The sequence below is a fragment of the Panulirus ornatus genome, chromosome 32, assembly GCF_036320965.1.
Source record: "Panulirus ornatus isolate Po-2019 chromosome 32, ASM3632096v1, whole genome shotgun sequence".
In the NCBI taxonomy this organism is placed as follows: domain Eukaryota; kingdom Metazoa; phylum Arthropoda; class Malacostraca; order Decapoda; family Palinuridae; genus Panulirus; species Panulirus ornatus.
The window spans coordinates 12,534,332-12,552,016 of NC_092255.1; the positions used below are offsets into that span (position 1 = coordinate 12,534,332).

The 17,685-nt window shown below is 41.8% G+C and overlaps 1 protein-coding gene across 7 annotated transcripts in view; it reads right to left on the bottom strand.

Annotated features, from left to right (window-relative positions):
* The window catches only part of LOC139759050 (uncharacterized), a 176,247-nt gene that overhangs the window by 34,793 nt on the left and 123,769 nt on the right, over nt 1-17,685 (bottom strand). For 6 of the 7 annotated variants that reach the window (XM_071680961.1, XM_071680960.1, XM_071680962.1 and 3 more), the window contains one exon: nt 6,421-6,581. The exons of the other annotated variant lie outside the window; for it this stretch is intronic. In XM_071680961.1, the coding sequence (XP_071537062.1) occupies nt 6,421-6,581 (161 nt within the window). The remainder of the gene's footprint in view (nt 1-6,420; nt 6,582-17,685) is intronic. 7 annotated transcript variants of the gene reach the window in all.

A 17,685-nucleotide genomic window follows, 5' to 3' on the forward strand; every position in this document is an offset into this window, starting at 1 on the left:
GGGCCATTCTTCTTCTGTTTCCTAATGCTACCTCACTGATGCAGGAAACGGCATTTAAATATAGTAACAAAATAATACTTTTCCACAAATGTCATTGTCAAAGTGAAAACACATGTTCATTAATTTTTACAGCAACACAAACAACATTTGATCATGCTGTGTACTATAGTGATGGTATCATCAGAGGGAAAGTACCTAATCTTTGCCTTAAACATGAGTGATTAGCTCAAGACATTTGAAAAAAATCTTTGCTTTCTTACTTCGCACAAAGAAAACTATCTATTTATCATGGAGATCCTGGAATTCAGGTCTGATATCTTTAAGTCCCAACTCCAGTGATGTTAAGATAATATGATTACTGAAAGATTAAAAATTGGTCAGAAAAAAATCACAAAGTTTTTGCTACCAAAGGAAACGGAGTTATTTTCATATCTCAAATCTGCAAAATTAGCTTTAGAAATAAATGAAAGTTTGAAGGATGAAAAACCCCTTCTCCAAAGGCATAACCCTATGGACATCAAAAAGCAAAAGCTCAGTGGAAGGTTGAAAGACCCTTTTACCTCCAAGATAAAGTATAGCTTAGAGAATTCATCCCCTGTTTCCATCATGAAACATATAAGGCTGGAAGATGCTCATTCACAAGTCAATGGCCATACAGCAACGTGGGCAAGCTTATAATGTCATGGCAAGGATGTTGGGTGGTGCTAAACTACCATCCACATCTACATACTGCCAGACTACTTGTGTCTGTATCTAGGACCATTACTGACTAAAATCAAGACATTTTTTTTTTCAAAAAGAAAGAGGGAAAGGGTGGGATGATTAAATATAATCTCTCTGCTCATATGGCTCTGCCAGCAACACAAAAATGGTTTTCAGTCTTCAAAACTTGCATTTTCACCTACAGACAGAAGCTTAAGAGCATGAAATTCAGATATATCCATACAAAATAATTTTCCCTTATCTATAAAATTTCTATTTTCTCTGCCCCTTTCAAAAACATTTCATTTTGCTGCACTTTTAGCAAGCATCCCAGAATCCTCCAGTTCACCAAGCTTCTGTTTGGTGCCATCAGTGAGCAATCTTACATTATGAATATAAACACAGTTGGTTCACCATGTGTCCTCTGCTCCTTAAATATCCATCCGTTTCATGCCATTTTTTTGTTTACATATGTTGCAATGATGTAATATGCTGCATTTAGATTTATATGACATTAACAGATTCACATGTACAGAGTATCAGACTGGGGAAGAGCAGTGTTGTTTCAGAAGTGGCAGAGGATGTGTGGATCATGTGTTTGCTTTGAAAAATGTATGTGAGAAATACTTAGAAAAGCAAATGGATTTGTATGAAGTATTTATGGACCTGGAGAAGGCATATGATAGAGTTGATAGAGATACTCTGTAGAAGGTATTAAGAATATATGGTGTGGGAGGCAAGTTGCTAGAAGCATTGAAAAGTTTTTATCGAGGATGTAAGGCATGTGTACGAGTAGGAAGAGAGGAAAGTGATTGGTTCCCAGTGAATGTCAGTTTGCGGCAGGGGTGTGATGTCTCCATGGTTATTTGATTTGTTTATGGATGAGGTTGTTAGGGAGGTGAATGCAAGAGTTTTGGAGAGAGGGGCAAGTATGCAGTCTGTTGCGGATGAGAGGGCTTGGGAAGAGAGTCAGTTGTTGTTTGCTGATGATACAGCGCTGGTGGCTGATTCGTGTGAGAAACTGCAGAAGCTGGTGACTGAGTTTGGTAAAGTGCGTAAAAGAAAAGCTAAGAGGAAATATGAATAAGAGGAAGGTTATTATTTACAGTAGGGTTGAGGGACAAGTTAATTGGGAGGTAAGTTTGAATGGAGAAAAACTGGAGGAAGTGAAATGTTTTAGATATCTGGGAGTGGATTTGGCAGCGAATGGAACTACGGAAGCGGAAGTGAGTCACAGGATGGGGAGGGAGTGAAAGTTCTCGGAGCGTTGAAGAATGTGTGGAAGGTGAGAACATTATCTTGGAAAGCAAAAATGGGTGTTTAAAGGAATAGTGGTTCCAACAATGTTATATTGGTGCAAGGCATGGGCTATAGATAGGGTTGTGTGGAAGAGGGTTTATGTGTTGGAAATGAGATGTTTGAGTTAAATATGTGGTGTGAGGTGGTTTGATTGAGTAAGTAATGAAAGGGGAAGAGAGATGTGTGGTAATAAAAAGAGTGTGGTTGAGAGAGCAGAAGAGGGTGTTTTGAAATGGTTTGGTGACATGGAGAGAATGAGTGAGGAAAGATTGACAAAGAGGATATATGTGTCAGAGGGGGAGGGAACGAGGAGAAGTGTGAGACCAAATTGGAGGTGGCAGGATGGAGTGAAAAAAATTTTGAGCAATCGGGGCCTGAACATGCAGGAGGGTGAAAGGAGTGTAAGGAATAGAGTGAATTGGAATGATGTGGTATACTGGGGTCGACTGCTGTCAATAGATTGAACTGGGGCATGTGAAGCATCTGGGGTAAACCACGGAAAGTTTTGTGGGGCCTAGATGTGGAAAGGGAGCTGTGGTTTCGGTGCATTATACATGACAGCTAGAGATGAGTGTGAACAAATGTGGCCTTCGTTGTCTTTTCCTAGTGCTTCCTCACGCGCATGTGGGTAGAGGGGGTTATCGTGTGGTGGGGTGGTGATGGGAATGAATAAAGGCAGCAAGTATGAATTATGTACATGTGTATATATGTATATGTCTATGTATGTATACATATGTATACGTTGAAATGTATAGGTATGTATATGTGTGTGTGTGGATGTGTATGTTTATACATGTGTATGTGGGTGGGTTGGGCCTTTCTTTCGTCTATTTCCTTGCACTACCTCGCTAACGCGGGAGACTGCGACAACGTATAATAATAAAAGAATAATATAATTACAGCCTCACATGTATGGAAACATAACTAATTAATATCCCCCTCCACCTACAAACTGAAATGATTGTGATCCACAAACTTCCAGGACTCATACTGGCTTTCCATTGACCCATCTTTGTAAGTCTTTTTACAAAGGAGCAATACCAACTAATTTATGCATTTTAGTGTCAGTGAGAAATGTAGGAATGAAGATGAATGGCAGAGCAAAAAAAATTAGGCCAATACAAGATTTTTTTCTTTTTCATGTTTGCCATTTTCAAAGCAGCAAGGTAGTGTTGCAAAGAGACAAAGACTAGTTTCATTTTGCTTAAATCTATTCTCTGGCTGTCAGTTATAATGCAACAAAAATAGAGCCTCCTATCCACAGCTAAGCCCCAAAGATCCTCCATGGCTTCCTAAGACCACTTCATATGCTCCAGTTCTTTCTATCCCTTGCATAGCTCTCACTCTCTGCATGCTTAGTCCCTAGTAACTCACAGACTTTCAATCCATTCATTGATCTCCAATTTGGTCTCCCCTTCTCCTTGTCCCCTCCATTTCTGACACATATATTCTTTTAATCAGTCCCCTTTCACTCATCTTGTCATAATTTCCAAACCATTTCTGCACATCCCATTCAGCTTACTACCAAACTTCTCTCTTACACTATTATTTGTTACACAATCTACCCTCTTGCACACGTGAAGAGTTGAAAAATAAGATCAAAAGTGCTTTCACTATGGAGGACAATAATGCACCTGCATTACCAAGGTGGAAGGAAGTGAGGTCTTGGAATGTACAACGATTTACAACATAATATAACCAGTTTATTATGACCACTAAATCCATTATATATATAGCCCTGAAGAAAGCCTCTCCATATGTGCTGAAAGAATGTGCATTGGCACTTGCTAGACCACTTGAAAAAGCAACTCATTAGTAGGAGCTGTTGTTCCAAAGATGTGGGAAAGGGGATTGGGAAACTGCAGAGCACTAAAGGCATCTAAATAACAAGTGTGGTTTGTGAAACTTTGGAAAAGATAATCAGAAAGCAAGTGAATGACTATTTGCAAAGGAGAAAGTTTCTGACTGGGAGACGACGGTTTTTGGGAAAGAAAGGAAGACGTGCATTAACAATCTCCTAGACTTCTGTGACAGGATGGGCTCCAACTCAGATCAAAGAGAAGGTTGGGTGACTGCACTTTTGGACTACCAGAAAACCTTCAACATGGTTCCTCACTGAAAGCTGATTGAAAAGCTAGATCTGCAGGCAGGAACAAGGGAGGGGCTCCTTCATTGGATAGATGACTACCTTATCGGAAGGGGCCAGGAACACAGGTAAATGGTGCATCTTTGAAGTGGGTTGGGTTACAATTGGTGTGGAGCAGGGCATGGTCTTAGGACTACTGCTGTTCTTGGTGTTATGTAACTGACTTGCCAGGTGGATTGGATTCATATCTAAATGTGATATAAAGAATGATTATTGCATTAGCCTACTGGGGGACCTGGACAAACTCCAAAGGTGGTCAGATAAATGGAAGATAAAATTCAGTGGCCTTTGTTGTCTTTTCCTAATGCTACCTCGCACACATGCGGGGGGAGGGGGTGCCAGTTCATGTGTGGTGGGTTGACGACGGAAATGGTTGAGGGCAGCACGTATATGTACATGTGTATTTATGTATGTCTGTGTATGTATACGTTGAAATGTATAGGTATGTATATATGCGTATGTGGGCATGTATGTATATACATTTGTATGTGGGTGGGTTTGGCCATTCTTTTGTCTGTTTCCTTGCACTACCTCACTAACGCACGAGACAGTGACAAAGTATGATAATTGAAAAAAAAAAAGATTCAGTTCAGGTAATTGCAAGGTGACAGGGATGGAACAAAGCAAAAGAAGGCCTTGGTGTGATTATTACCCTGTGAGAAAAAGAGATTATAGAAATGTACATGCAAAAGAGATGTAGGGTTCGACATTGTGCCTTATTTATCATCAAAGCTACATGTTAAAAGAATTGTGGAATAGGCAAACTGACCATTGGCAAATATAAGATGCGCATTCAAAATATATGGACAAGGACTTGTTCATAAAATTATTTTTTTATATTTATTTTGCTTTGTCGCTGTCTCCCGCGTTTGCGAGGTAGCACAAGGAAACAGACGAAAAAAATGGCCCAACCCACCCCCATACACAATGTATACACACACACACGTCCACACACGCAAATATACATACCTATACATCTCAATGTACACATATATATACATACACAGACACATACATATATACCCATGCACACAATTGACACTGTCTGACCCCATTCACTCCCATCGCCACCTCGCCACACATGGAATACCATCCCCCTCCCCCCTCATGTGTGCGAGGTAGCACTAGGAAAAGACAACAAAGGCCCCATTCGTTCACACTCAGTCTCTAACTGCCACGCAATAATGCCCGAAACCACAGCTCCCTTTCCACATCCAGGCCCCACACAACTTTCCATGGTTTACCCCAGACGCTTCACATGCCCTGATTCAATCCACTGACAGCACGTCAACCCCGGTATACCACATCGATCCAATTCACTCTATTCCTTGCCCTCCTTTCACCCTCCTGCATGTTCAGGCCCTGATCACACAAAATCTTTTTCACTCCATCTTTCCACCTCCAATTTGGTCTCCCACTTCTCCTCGTTCCCTCCACCTCCGACACATATATCCTCTTGGTCAATCTTTCCTCACTCATTCTCTCCATGTGCCCAAACCATTTCAAAACACCCTCTTCTGCTCTCTCAACCACGCTCTTTTTATTTCCACACATCTCTCTTACCCTTACATTACTTACTCGATCAAACCACCTCACACCACACATTGTCCTCAAACATCTCATTTCCAGCACATCCATCCTCCTGCGCACAACTCTATCCATAGCCCACGCCTCGCAACCATACAACATTGTTGGAACCACTATTCCTTCAAACATACCCATTTTTGCTTTCCGAGATAATGTTCTCGACTTCCACACATTCCTCAAGGCTCCCAGAATTTTCGCCCCCTCCCCCACCCTATGATTCACTTCCGCTTCCATGGTTCCATCCGCTGCCAGATCCACTCCCAGATATCTAAAACACTTTACTTCCTCCAGTTTTTCTCCATTCAAACTAACCTCCCAATTGCCTTGACCCTCAACCCTACTGTACCTACATTTATCAAACCTCATAAGTCTGGTTACCACACCTAAAGAAGCACAAAGATCTGATTGAGAGGGTACAGAGAAGAGCAACTAAGATGGTACCAGAATTAAAGGAATTCAGTTACAATGAAGCTGTCCACCAAGGGTAAGAGGAGAAAGAGAGGAGGGTTCTAAAAACATCCTTCAAGTTTCTAAATCACATGGATGCAGCATAACAAAAGGTGAATAAAAAGCTAATACAAAAGGATGTTAAGAAGCAATAATTTAGTGTTAGGTTGGTGGATGTTTGGAATAAACTCGCCAGTGAAGTAGTATATGCTCCAAGAATTAAAATGAAAAAGGCATACCTTTTCTGTGTTTCGGAGAGAAGTATAATGATATGAAGAAGTAAGAGTGGCAGTGTAGGCATGGTACAGTGCCTGTTGACTGTCCAGGAACTGTCTCATTAGGGCCACCTGTTGCTGCATCACTTCTTTTACACCCAGCACACCACCTAATCCTACAAATCCTGAAATCATCAAAAAATCTAAGAAAACTATTTTTTCTACACAGTTCTGTAAGATAGAAAAGAAATATATCAAAAGATATACTCAGATTACTAGGCATCACCTTATGGATTTAACATCAAGTGCCTTCAATTCTGTTGTCTACAGACTTCCATTAATGTATTTACAAACGAGTGACAGCAGAAATTATGTGCAAAACAAGGCCATCTGTAAATTTCCTGTTAATTGGTCAGCAGGATATTTCCAAGTTCTGTGCTCATACAGACACAAATTCAAAGCTGTGAATTCATAAAACAGTGGAAACTTCAGAAGTAGTGCTACTCCTTTTTTAGCTCTTATTCAATTACCAACCCCTGACTTTATTCAAAGACATTTCCAAAACTTTCTTCCCCTTTACCACTGACTTTTGTTTCACTCAGAACCAGAACATCCAGGTTTGTTTCCTCAAACATACAACTTATCTCTCCTCTCTTTTCATTTTGGTTAGAGCTACACACATTGAGCCTTCAAGGAGGATGAGCACTCCCTCTCTGCCTCTTTCTGTTTCCTCTTTAAAAAGTGAAGTACAAGAAGGTGAGGGTTTCCAGCCCCCTTTAGTTGCATTCTGCAACATGCAGGGAACACAGAGATAGAATTCTTTCTCCCCTACCTTAGCCATACATATAGATAGGGCTATAGATAGGGTTGTGCAGAAGGAGGGTGGATATGCTGGAAATGATTAAGAACAATATGTGGTGTGAGTTGGTTTGATTGAGTAAGTAACGTAAGGGTAAGAGAGATGTGCGGTAATAAAAAAAAAGTGTGGTTTAGAGGGCAGAAGTGGGTGTGTTGAAATGGTTTGGATAGATGGAGAGAATGAGTGAGGAAAGATTGACAAAGAGGATATATGTGTCAAAGGTGGAGGGAAGCAGGAGACCAAATTGGAGGTGGAAGGATGTACTGTAAAAGATTTTGAGCAATTGGGGCCTGAACATACAGCAGGGTGAAAGGAGTGCAAGAAATAAAGTGAATTGGAAAGAGTGGTATACTGGGGTTGATGTGCTGCCAATGGATTGAACCAAAGCATGTGAAGTGTCTGGGGTAAACCATGAAAAGGTGTGCGGGGCGTGGATGTGGAAAAGGAGCTGTGGTTTGGGTGCATTATACATGACAGCTAGAGATTGAGTGTGGACGAATGTGACCTTTTTTTTTTTTCTGGCGCTACCTTCCTTGGGTGTGTGTGTGTGTGTGCTATTTCCTGTGTGGTGGGATGGTGACGGGAATGGATGAGGGTAGCAAATATGAATATGTACATGTGTATATATGTAAATGTCTGTGTATGTATGTATGTATACGTTGAAATATATATGTATGTATATGTGCGTGTATGGGCATTTATGTATATATAAGTGTATATGATTGGTTGGGCCATTCTTTGTCTGTTTCTTTGCATTACCTCACAGATGCAGGAAACAGCGATTAGCATTAATAAAATCGATAAAATAAAGGTAAGTTTGAATGGAGAAAAACTGGAGGAAGTGAAGTGTTTTAGATATCTGGGAGTGGATTTGGCAGCAGATGGAACCATGGAAGCAGAAGTGAATCATAGGGTGGGGAGGGGGCAAAAATTCTGGGAGCCTTGAAGAATGTGTGGAAGTTGAGAACATTATCTCGGAAAGCAAAAATGGGTATGTTTGAAGGAATAGTGGTTCCAACAATGTTGTATGGTTGCGAGGCGTGGGCTATGGATAGAGTTGTGTGGAGGAGGGTGGATGTGCTGGAAATGATATGTTTGAGGACAATATGTGGTGTGAGGTGGTTTGATCGAGTAAGTAATAATAGGCTAAGAGAGATGTGTGGTAATAAAAAGAGTGTGGTTGAGAGAGCAGAAGAGGGTATTTTGAAATGGTTTGGTCACATGGAGAGAATGAGTGAGGAAAGATTGACCAAGAGGATATATGTGTCAGAGGTGGAGGGAATGAGGAGAAGTGGGAGACCAAATTGGAGGTGGAAAGATTGAGTGAAAAAGATTTTGAGTGGTCGGGGCCTGAACATACAGGAGGGTGAAAGGTGTGCAAGGAATAGGGTGAATTGGAACGATGTAGTATACCGGGGTTGACTTGCTATCAATGGATTGAACCAGGGCATGTGAAGCATCTGGGGTAAACCATGGAAATTTCTGTGGGGCCTGGATGTGGAAAGGGAGCTGTGGTTTCGGTGCATTATTACATGACAGCTAGAGACTGAGTGTGGACGAATGGGGCCTTTGTTGTCTTTTCCTAGCACTACCTTGCACACATGAGGGGGGAGGGGGTTGTTATTCCATGTGTGGCGGGGTGGCAATGGAAATGAATTAAGGCAGACTATGAATTATGTACATGTGTATATATGTATATGTCTGTGTGTGTATATATATGTAGACGTTGAGATGTATAGGTATGTATATTTGCATGTGTGGACGTGTATGTATATACATGTGTATGTGGGTGGGTTGGGCCACAGCAACAAAGCAAAATAAATAAATTAATATACTTTTTATTTTATTATACCATTCGCTGTCTCCCATGTTAGCAAGGTAGTGCAAGGAAACAGACGAAAGAATGGCCCAACCCACCCACATACACATGTATGTACATAAACGCTCACACACGCACATATACCTATACATTTTAAATTATACATACATACACGTACACAGACATATAAATATATACACATGAACATAGTCATACTTGCTGCCTTCATCCATTCCCATCGCCACCCCGCCACCCATAAAATGGCACCCCCCCTCCCCCGTGTGTGTGTGAGGTAACGCTAGGAAAAGACAACAAAGGCCACATTAGTTCACACTCAGTCTTCAGCTGTCATGTGAAGTGCACTGAAACCACAGCTCCCTTTCCACATCCAGGCCCTACAAAACTTTTCATGGTTTACCCCAGACACTTCACATGCCCAGTGACAGTGACAGAACACGACCCCATTATATCACATCGTTCCAATTCACTCTATTCCTTGCACACCTTTCACCCTCCTGTATGTTCAGGCCCCGATCGCTCAAAATTTTTTCACTCCATCTTTCCACCTCCAATTTGGTCTCCTGCTTCTCCTCCTTCCCACCACCTTTGACACATATATACTCTTAGTCAATCATTCCTTATTCATTCTCTAAATGTGTCCAAACCATTTCAACACACCCTCTTCTGCTCTCTTAACCACACTCATTTTATTATCAAATATCTCTTATCCCTGGGGATAGGGGAGAAAGAATACTTTCCACGCATTCCCCACGGGCCATAGAAGGCGACTAAAGGGGACAGGAGCGGGGGCTAGAAACCCTCCCCTCCTTGTATTATAACTTTCTAAAAGGGAAGGAGCTGTGGTTTCGGTCCATTATGCATGACAGCTAGAGACTGAGTGTGAATGAATGCGGCCTTTGTTGTCTTTTTCTAGCGCTACCTCACGCACATGAGGGGGAAGGGGGTTGTCATTTCATGTGAGGCGGGGTGGCGACGGGAATGAATAAAGGCCGCAAGTATGAATTATGTGCATATGTATATACGTATATGTGTATGTACATGTATGTATGTATATGATGAAATGTATATGCGTGTGTGGACGTGTATGTATATAGATGTGTATGTGGGTGAGTTGGGCCATTTCTTTCATCTGTTTCCTTGCACTACCTTGCTAACGTGGGAGACAGCGACAAAGTATAATAAATATAAATAAATCTCTCATACCCTTTCATTACTTAATCGACCCACCTCACACCACATATTGTCCTCAAACATTAAATTCCTAACACATCCACCTTCCTCGTCACAATCCTATCTACAGGCTATGCCTTGCAACCATATAACATTGTTGGAACCACTATTCCTGCAAACATACCCATTTTTGCTCACCGAGATGTCCTTCTCACCTTCCACACATTCTTTAACACTTGCAGAACCTTCGCCCCCTCCCCCACCCTGTGACTCACTTCCGCTTCCATGGTTCCATCTGCTGCTAAATCCACTCCCAAATATCTAAAACACTTCACTTCCTCCAGTTTTTCTCCATTCAAACTTACTTCCTAGTTAACTCATCCCTCAACACTACTGAACCTAATAACCTTGCTCTTATTCACATTTACTCCCAGCTTTCTTCTTTCATGCACTGAACTCAGTCACTAACTTTTGCATTTTCTCACCTGAATTGGCCACCAGTGCTGTATGATCAGCGAGCAGCAACTGACTCACTTCCCAAGCCCTCTCATCCACAACAGACTGCATACTTGCCCCTTTCTCCAAAACTCTTGCATTCACCTCCCTAACAACCCCATCCATAAAGAACTTAAACAACCATGGAGACATCACGGACCCCTGCCGCAAACCAACATTCACTGAGAACCAATCACTTTCGTCTCTTCCTACTTGTACATATGCTTTACCTCCTTGATAAAAACTTTTCACTGCTTCTAGCAACTTACCTCCCACGCCATATAATCTTAATACCTTTTACAGAGCATCTCTATCAACTCTAATCATATGCCTTTCCCAGATCTATAAATGCTACATATAAATCCATCTGTTTTTCTAAGTATTTCTTGCATACATTCTTCAAGGCAAACACCTGATCCACACATCCCCTACCACTTCTGAAACCACACTGCTCTTCCCCACTCTGGTGCTCTGTACATGCCTTTACCCTCTCAATCAATACCCTCCCATATAATTTCCCAGCATTACTCAACAAACTTATATCTCTCTAATTTGAACACTCACCTTTATCCCCTTTGTCTTTGTACAGTGCCACTATGCATGCATTCCACCAATCCTCAGGCACTTCACCATGAACCTTACATACATTGAATATCCTTACCAACCAGTCAACGACACAGTCAACCCCCTTTTTTTTTTTAATAAATTCCACTGCAATACCATCCAAACCTGCCGCCATGCTGGCTTTCATCATCCGCAAAGCTTTCACTACCTCTTCTCTGTTTACTAAACCTGGATGTGGATAGGGAGCTGTGGTATTGGTGCATTACACATGACAGCTAGAGAGTGAATGCAAGAAAATGTGGCCTTTATGTCTGCTATTGTGACACTACTTCACTTAAGCGGACGGTAACAATGCTGTTTCCTATGGGGAGGGGTAGCGACAGAAATGGATGAAAGCAAGCAAGTATGAATGTGTACATATCCCTGGGGATAGGGGAGAAAGAATACTTCCCACGCATTCCTCACGTGTCGTAGAAGGCGACTAAAGGGGACGGACACTAGGGGCTAGAAACCCTCCCCTCCTTGTATTCTAACTTTCTAAAAGGGAAACAGAAGAATGAGTCACACGTGGAGTATTCATCCTCCTCGAAGGCTCAGATTCGGGTGTATAATGTGTGTGAATGTAACCAAGAGGAGAAAAAAGGAGAGATAGATAGTATGTTTGCGGAAAGGAACCTGGATGTTTTGGCTCTAAGGGAAACGAAGCTCAAGGGTAAAGGGGAAGAGTGGTTTGGGAATGTCTTCGGAGTAAAGTCAGGGGTTAGTGAGAGGACGAGAGCAAGGGAAGGAATAGCACTACTGAAACAGGAGTGGTGGGAGTATGTGATTGAGTGTAAGAAAGTAAACTCTAGATTGATATGGGTAAATCTGAAAGTGGATGGAGAGAGATGGATGATTATTGGTGCATATGCACCAGGGCATGAAAAGAAAGATCATGAGAGGCAAGTGTTTTGGGAGCAGCTGAGTGAGTGTATTAGTAGTTTTGATGCACGAGACTGGGTTATAGTGATAGGTGATTTGAATGCAAAGGTGAGTAATGTGGCAGTTGAGGGAATAATTGGTGTACATGGGGTGTTCAGTGTTGTAAATGAAATGGTGAAGAGCTTGTAGATTTATGTACTGAAAAAGGACTGGTGATTGGGAATACCTGGTTTAAAAAGAGAGATATACTTAAGTATATGTATGTAAATAGGAGACATGGCCAGAGGGTGTTACTGAATTATGTTTTAATTGATAGGCGTGCAAAAGAGAGATTTTTGGATATTTATGTGCTGAGAGGTGCGACTGGAGGGATATATAATCATTATCTTGTGGAGGCGAAGGTGAAAATTTGTAGAGGTTTTCAGAAAAGAAGAATGTTGTGGTGAGAGAAAGAGAGTAAGTGAGTTTGGAAAGGAGACTTATGTGAGGAAGTACCCAGAGAAACTGAGTACAGAATGGAAAAAGGTGAGAACAAAGGGTGTAAGGGGAGTGGGGGAGGAATGGGATGTATTTAGGGAGGCAGTGATGGCTTGTGCAAAAGATGCTTGTGACATGAGAAGCGTGGGAGGTGGGCAGATTAGAGAGGGTAGTGAGTGGTTGGATGAAGAAGTAAGATTGTTAGTGAAAGAGAAGAGAGAAGCATTAAGATGATTTTTGCAGGGAAATAATGCAAATGACTGGGAGATGTATAAAAGAAAGAGGCACGAGGCCAAGAAAAAGGTGCAAGAGGTGAAAAAGAGGGCAAATGAGAGTTGGGGTGAGAGTATCATTAAATTTTAGGGGGAATAAAAAGATATTTTGGAAGGAGATAAATAAAGCGCATAAGACAAGGGAAGAAATGTGAACATCAGTGAAGGGGGCTAATGGGGAGGTGATAACAAGTAGTGGTGATGTGAGGAGATGGAGTGAGTATTTTGAAGGTTTGTTGAATGTGTTTGATGATAGAGTGGCAGATATAGGGTGTTTTGGTTGAGGTGGTGTGCAAAGTGAGAGGGTTAAGGAGGATAACTTGGTAAACAAAGAAGAGGTAGTAAAATCTTTGGGGAAGATGAAAGCCTGCAAGGCAGCGGGTTTGGATGGTATTGCAGTGCAATTTATTAAAAAAGGCGATGACTCTATTGTTGATTGGTTGGTGAGGTTATTTAATATATGTATGACTCATGGTGAGGTGCCTAAGGATTTGCGGAATGCTTGCACAGTGCCATTGTAAAAAGGCAAAGGGGATAAACGTGAATGCTCAGATTACAGAGGTATAAGTTTGTTGAGTATTCTTGTGAAATTATATGGGATGATATTGATTGAGAGGGTGAAGGCATGTACAGAGCATCAGATTGGGGAAGAGCAGTCTGGTTTCAGAAGTGGTAGAAGATGTGTGGATCAGGTGTTTGCTTTGAAGAATGTATGTGAGAAATACTTAGAAAAGCAAATGGATTTGTATGTAGCATTTATGAATCTGGAGAAGGCATATGATAGAGTTGAGAGAGATACTCTGTGGAAGGTATTGAGAATATATGGTGTAGGAGGCAAGTTGTTAGAAGCAGTGAATAGTTTTTATCGAGGATGTAAGGCATGTGTACAAGTAGGAAGAGAGGAAAGTGATTGGTTCTCAGTGAATGTTGATTTGCGGCAGGGTTGCGTGATGTCTGCATGGTTGTTTGATTTGTTTATGGATGGGGTTGTTAGGGAGGTGAATGCAAGAGTTTTGGAAAGAGGGGCAAGTATGCTGTCTGTTGGGGATGAGAGAGCTTGGGAAATGAGTCAGTTGTTGTTCGCTGATGATACAGCACTGATGGTTGATTCATGTGAGAAACTGCAGAAGCTGATGACTGAGTTTGGTAAAGTGTGTGAAAGAAGAAAGCTGAGAGTAAATTAGGTATGGTAGTGTTGAGGGACAAATCTATTGGGAGGTAAGTTTGAATGGAGAAAACTGGAGGAAGTGAAGTGTTTTAGATATCTGAAATGAATCATAGGGTGGGGGAGGGGACAAAAGTTCTGGGAGCGTTGAAGAATGTGTGGAAATCGAGAATGTTATCTTGGAAAGCAAAAATGGGTATGTTTGAAGGAATAGTGGTTCCAACAATGTTATATGGTTGCAAGGCGTGGGCTATAGACAGAGTTGTGCGGAGGAGGGTGGATGTACTGGATATGAGATGTTTGAGGACAATATGTGGTGTGAGATGTGTGGTAATAAAAAGAGTGTGGTTGAGAGAGCAGAAGAGGGTATTTTGAAATGGTTTCGTCACATGGAAAGAATGAGTGAGGAAGGATTGACAAAGAGGATATATGTGTCTGAGGTGGAGGGAACGAGAAGTGGGAGGCCAAATTGGAAGTGGAAAGATGGAGTGAAAAATATTTTGATTGATCGGGGCCTGAACATCCAGGAGGGTGAAAGGCATGCAAGGAATAGAGTGAATTGGAATGATGTGGTATACCGGGGTTCACGTGCTGTCAATGGATTGAACCAGGGCATGTGAAGCATCTGAGGTAAACCATGGAAAGTTTTGTGGGGCCTGGATGTGAAAAGGGAGCTGTGGTTTCGGTGCATTATACATGAGAGCTAGAGACTGAGTGTGAACGAATGTGGCCTTTGTTGTCTTTTCCTAGCGCTACCTCACACACATGTGGAGGGAGGGGGTTGTTATTTCATGTGTGGTGGGGTGGCGATGGGAGTGAATAAGGGTAGACAGTATGAATTATGTACATGTGTATATATGTATATGTCTGTGTTTGTATATATATGTATACGTTGAGATGTATAGGTATGTATATGTGCATGTGTGGACATGTATGTATATACATGTGTATGTGGGTGGGTTGGGCCATTCTTTCATCTGTTTCCTTGCACTACCTAGCTAATGCGAGAGACAGCGTCAAGGTATGATAAAATATGAAATATATATATATATATATATATATATATATATATATATATATACTTAGAAATACTTAGAAAAGCAAATGGATTTGTATGTAGCATTTATGGATCTGGAGAAGGCATATGATAGAGTTGATAGAGATGCTCTGTGGAAGGTATTAAGAATATATGGTGTGGGAGGCAAGTTGTTAGAAGCAGTGAAAAGTTTTTATCGAGGATGTAAGGCATGTGTACGTGTAGAAAGAGAGGAAAGTGACTGGTTCTCAGTGAATGTAGGTTTGCGGCAGGGGTGTGTGATGTCTCCATGGTTGTTTAATTTGTTTATGGATGGGGTTGTTAGGGAGGTGAATGCAAGAGTTTTGGAAAGAGGGGCAAGTATGAAGTCTGTTGGGGATGAGAGAGCTTGGGAAGTGAGTCAGTTGTTGTTCGCTGATGATACAGCGCTGGTGGCTGATTCATGTGAGAAACTGCAGAAGCTGGTGACAGTTTGGTAAAGTGTGTGAAAGAAGAAAGTTAAGAGTAAATGTGAATAAGAGCAAGGTTATTAGGTACAGTAGGGTTGAGGGTCAAGTCAATTGGGAGGTAAGTTTGAATGGAACAAAACTGGAGGAAGTAAAGTGTTTTAGATATCTGGGAGTGGATCTGGCAGCGGATGGAACCATGGAAGCGGAAGTGGATCATAGGGTGGGGGAGAGGGCGAAAATCCTGGGAGCCTTGAAGAATGTGTGGAAGTCGAGAACATTATCTTGGAAAGCAAAAATGGGTATGTTTGAAGGAATAGTGGTTCCAACAATGTTGTATGGTTGCGAGGCGTGGGCTATGGATAGAGTTGTTCGCAGGAGGATGGATGTGCTGGAAATGAGATGTTTGAGGACAATGTGTGGTGTGAGGTGGTTTGATCGAGTAAGTAACGTAAGGGTAAGAGAGATGTGTGGAAATAAAAAGAGCGTGGTTGAGAGAGCAGAAGAGGGTGTTTTGAAATGGTTTGGACACATGGAGAGAATGAGTGAGGAAAGATTGACCAAGAGGATATATGTGTCGAGGTGGAGGGAACGAGGAGAAGTGGGAGACCAAATTGGAGGTGGAAAGATGGAGTGAAAAAGATTTTGTGTGATCGGGGCCTGAACATGCAGGAGGGTGAAAGGAGGGCAAGGAATAGAGTGAATTGGATCGATGTGGTATACCGGGGTTGACATGCTGTCAGTGGATTGAATCAGGGCATGTGAAGCGTCTGGGGTAAACCATAGAAAGCTGTGTAGGTATTTATATTTGCGTGTGTGGACGTATGTATATACCTCCAATTTGGTCTCCCACTTCTACTCATTCTCTCCATTTGACCAAACCATTTCAATACATCCTTTTCTGCTCTCAACCACACTCTTTTTATTACCACACATCTCTCTTACCCTTTCATTATCTATGATCTACTCGATTAAACAACCTCACACCATATATATAGTCCTCAAACATCTCATTTCCAACACATCCATCCTCCTCCGCAAAACCTTATCTATAGCCCATGCCTTGCAACCACATAACATTGTTGGAACCACTATTCCTTCAAACATACCCATTTTTGCTTTCCAAAATAATGTTCTTGCCTTCCACACATTCTTCAACGCTCCCAGAACTTTCGCCCACTCCCCTGCCCTGTGACTCACTTCTGCATCCATGGTTCCATCTGCTGCCAAATCCACTCCCAGACGTCTAAAATGCTTCACTTCCAGTTTTTCTCCATTCAAACTTACCTCCCAACTGACTTGTCCCTCAACCCTACTGAACCTAATAACCTTGCTCTTATTCACATTTACTTTCAACTTTCTTCTTTCACACACTTTACCAAACTCAGTCACCAACTTCTGCAATTTCTCACCCGAATCAGCCACCAGCGCTGTATCATTAGTGAACAACAACTGACATGCTTCCCAAGCCCTCCCATCCATAACAGACTCCATACTTGCCCCTCTCTCCAAAACTCTTGCATTCACCTCCCTGACAATCCCATTCATAGATTAAACAACCATGGAGACACCATGCACCCCTGCTGCAAACTGACATTCACTGGGAACCAGTCACTTTCCTTTCTTCCTTCTTGTACACATCCTTGATAAAAACTTTTCACTGCCTCAAGCAAAAATGGGTATGTTTGAAGGAATAGTGGTTCCAACAATGTTATATGGTCGCGAGGCTTTAGCTATAGATAGGGTTGTGTGAAGGAGGGTGGATGTGTTGGAAATAAGATGTTTGAGGACAATATGTGGTGTGAGGTGGTTTGATCAAGTAATTAATGAAAGGGTAAGAGAGATGTGTGGTAATAACAAGTGTGGGTGAGAGAGCAGAAGAGGGTGTATTGAAATGGTTTGGTCACATGGAAAGAATGAGTGAGGAAAGATTGACAAAGAGGTGGAGGGAACGAGGAGAAGTGGGAGACCAAATTGGAGGTGGAAGGATGGAGTGAAAAAGATTTTGAGCAATCGGGGCCTGAATATACAGGAGTTTGAAAGG